The 3,497-nt window shown below is 35.3% G+C and overlaps 1 protein-coding gene across 3 annotated transcripts in view; it reads left to right on the forward strand.

The window, feature by feature from the left end:
- Nucleotides 1-2,859, forward strand: part of ZCCHC6 (zinc finger, CCHC domain containing 6) — a 31,073-nt gene extending 28,214 nt beyond the window's left edge. For 2 of the 3 annotated variants that reach the window (XM_009583268.1, XM_009583275.1), the window contains one exon: nt 2,792-2,859. In XM_009583268.1, coding sequence (XP_009581563.1) covers nt 2,792-2,859 — 68 coding nt within the window. Of the gene's footprint in view, nt 1-1,292; nt 1,370-1,532; nt 1,597-2,791 lie in introns of all 3 variants that reach the window. The other variant, XM_009583260.1, reaches the window with a different exon arrangement.
- The last annotated feature ends 638 nt before the right edge of the window (nt 2,860-3,497 follow it).

The raw sequence follows: 3,497 nt of genomic DNA on the forward strand, positions 1-3,497 counted from the left end.
TAATATTACAAATATTAATGAATACTTGCTTAGCAGTATCTAAGTCATCCTTCAGATAAGACAGATCTCTCATCATCTGTGTTGTAAAGGAAAATCATTCCGAGATAAAACTGAGACTCCTTAAGACAGTGAATGGTACTTTTAGTTAGCTTCCAAAGGAACACAGTATTACTGTTTCCCTGTAGGTAAACCTAGGAGCATTTAAATTCATGCTGAAAACATTTGCTCTACAGATTACTCATGACTTGACCTCTTAAAGTAACAAATAGGAATCCTTTGTATAAACCTAATTTCAAACCAGCTCTTCTCTACTAGCAAAAATGTTCTGTCTGGCATAGATCAGGAGACTCTTCTTAATCAGGTGTAGTTGGTGGAAGAGGGCATAAGGCTGTGCTAACAAAGTACTGGAAGTGGGAGGAAAATGGTGCAAATATATTAAGAACTTTCAAGGTATTTAGAAGTGGTTTTAGTTCGATAGACCACTAGAAGTGTTGGGTAGACATGTTTAAAGATGTTTAAAAATTGAAGCCACATTTTGTTCAGGTTCTGATGTATTGAAGGTGTATGTCAAAGTTTAAACTTAACTTTTGAGTTTCTTTATCTTTGACCTTGTCTCGTTAAGTATTTCTTTCTACCATTCCACTTGCCATGATACTGAGTTTGCCAAGGTGAAAGGGAGAACGCCTGACTGTTTTGTAGTCAGTGACATTGGTACATTTTATAACATTCATCATATCAGAACTATGCTGAGGCTGTACAGTACATATGTCTAAAATCATGAATTCTGGAGTGGGGTTTTTTGTCTATTATCTGTATTTTGGGCATTACTATATTTGAATTTCAAGACAATTGCTGTAGGTTGTGCTTTTTTCTTTTTTTGCTTGCTTAGTGCGTGAAGTGTTCTCTCCAGTTGAGTCGAAGACTATGAACAACTGGACCTAAGAGATCAGACTTTGTTCTTTGCTGTGCTACAAACATTTTTGAAATTATGGCAATTCACTTATCACTATATCTTAATTCATTCTTTGAAGTTCCCTGTCTCCCTCTGATTCTGGAGGAGGATACAGAGCTTAATTTATTGTAGGTTCCTAACTTAGATGCTTGACTATAGATGCATCCCACCTCATTGTGCCAGTTTTCCATGTTATAAAACTGAGGAAGATAACAATGTCCTACCTTCTACGTACTATGAAGGTAGATTGCAAATATTTTGGTATTTTTTTATCTTATGATACCTGAAATGGAAACTAGTTTCAAATTTGCAAATCTTTGTTATATTGTGATCTTTTCAGGTGGCTCAAAACCAGAAGTGTTGTGTGGATCCCCTTCTTTACCCAGTGCTGCCAAATATGCTGGTAGATTAAATCAGGTAAACACCAAGTGTCCCTTTTTTCTCTTTAAATGTTCTAAAGTCCATATAAAGTAATTAAAATAGTTTTACCTAAGCTTTCAAGGAGAACCTTTTTTTTTTTTATTGTGGAATGCCATAATTCAATTTTGTTGGTTCATCAATGCGTATATGTTGTTTATAGGAAGTGCTTATACATGAAGAAAAAAAGAAACAAAAAGGAAAAGTGTTTTTGAGTCCCCAGTCAGGTTTGTATACCTTCATTTCAATTCAGAAATTCTGTGTAAAAGCATGTATTTAACGGTTGGACTCGATGATCTTAGAGGTCTTTTCCAACCTTAATGATTCTATGATTCTATGATTCTATGATTTTTAACTTGCTTTCCCTATCAGTCCTTATGGGAACTCTGCCTAATTTGCTGAACATGGCAGCAGTCTGGACAGGTTGCTAGATAATTCTGAAGTGAAGCCACATTTTTTCTACTGGAAAAGTGTGCATTTTTTTCAGTTTTGTTTTGGAAGCAAAACTTAGGCATGTCAGTTCTGTGCATTTTTTCTTTAACTCTGGTAGATTTATTTTGCAGAAGAATATGGTGGGTTTTTATCAGTCTCTTTCCTCTCTCCTGTTTCGGCATACATGGGATTCTGTGTTTCTTCCGGGACAACATGTGGAGCGCTTCAGGGACAACATGTGGGGGTTCCTCAGAGTAATTGCCTAGAATTCCACATGATCAACTAACTTAGGAGAGACTATCAAAGCACATCCTTGGTCTGAGCTGCCAAAATGCAAGGAAGTTAAACTGACACTTAAAAGTAGCAGTCAGATGATACTATAAAGGCCTTTACGTACTCTCTCTGGATCACAGATGTTTTGTGTTGGCTGCATGGTTAGAAATGCAGCTTCCTTACAGTAATTTCACACACTTATTAACAGGTACAATGAAGATTTTAAAAGCAACTGCTTTTTTTGATTACTTTGAGTTTCTAGTGCAACTCTGCAAACCTTTCAGCAGCTTGGGTTTTTTCAGTAAAATACATAAATCTCTTCTGGGGCACCTGAAGGGGGACCTAAGTCATCTTTGCAAACTTTGGAAAACTAAACTGCAATTAAGTATCTCAAATTAAATTCTCAGTTTTGTTGGGAAGACACAGTATTTTCTGCTCACACTGCAAGGCTTTTTCAAATTGAGTTTGAGGATTTTAAACACAAAGTGATCTGTCATTAGCTGTTTAGTTGAAAAAAATGATGGTTTTTAATTTTGTATTTTAATATTTCCTACTGTCCTCCAGCAGGTAACGATCTAAAGTTGATCTGTGTGTGCTTTCATAGTTGACTTAACAGTAATTTTCTCCTCTCTGATTGTTTCAGTTGTTTTATGTCTTTTTTCTTTTTTTTTTTTTTTAAATCTTTAAAATGTGATGCTTTCTTCCTCCCAATCTTAGGCAGCCTTTCCAATAAATACATGACTCAGGGAAAAGCCTCACAGAAGAGGACCCAACAAGACTCATGAGGGATATTAAGCACTGTTAAATTGCAATACAGGCGCTTCGTTAATTTAAAAAATTTTCTTTTGCTAAAGCATCTGGATTCACAGGACAGCAGCATAGAAAACCTTCGACTTAAGTTTAATGAAATATGGGTGTTTTATTTTAGATTGCTAGTACAAGCAACTGTGGATTTTAATATGGACCCCTGCTCTTAAATAGATTGTTTGAACATTTTCATAGAAAGCCATGATGTTTTCTATTTGTTTACTAGGTAAATCATATAGAAAAGGGCAGGTACTAAAAATGGACCGTTTTCAAGGTTTTGTTGCTCCACCTGACCATTTTAAAACGCACTAGAACTGTGTGCAAGCCAAATACATTATATTTTCTTCAAAAATCAATGTTTTTGGAGGAGCAAATAATATTTATTAATGTTGATTGTTTACTGAATCCTTGTGTAAAAGTGTTTGAAATGTTTGTAGACTGCTATATTTTTTTTTTTCTTGTAGAGAACTGAAAACATAGACACCAGTAAACATACGTAAAAAAATCTCTGGACAAGCAGTGCCATTGAGATTTCTTGGGTTTTTTTCTGTTCTATGATGTTATGGGAGTTCATTTGCTGCTGTGCTTGTGTACAAGAGAAAGACTAAGAAACAGG

The sequence above is a fragment of the Fulmarus glacialis genome, unplaced genomic scaffold (genome assembly GCF_000690835.1).
Source record: "Fulmarus glacialis isolate BGI_N327 unplaced genomic scaffold, ASM69083v1 scaffold16230, whole genome shotgun sequence".
Taxonomy (NCBI): domain Eukaryota; kingdom Metazoa; phylum Chordata; class Aves; order Procellariiformes; family Procellariidae; genus Fulmarus; species Fulmarus glacialis.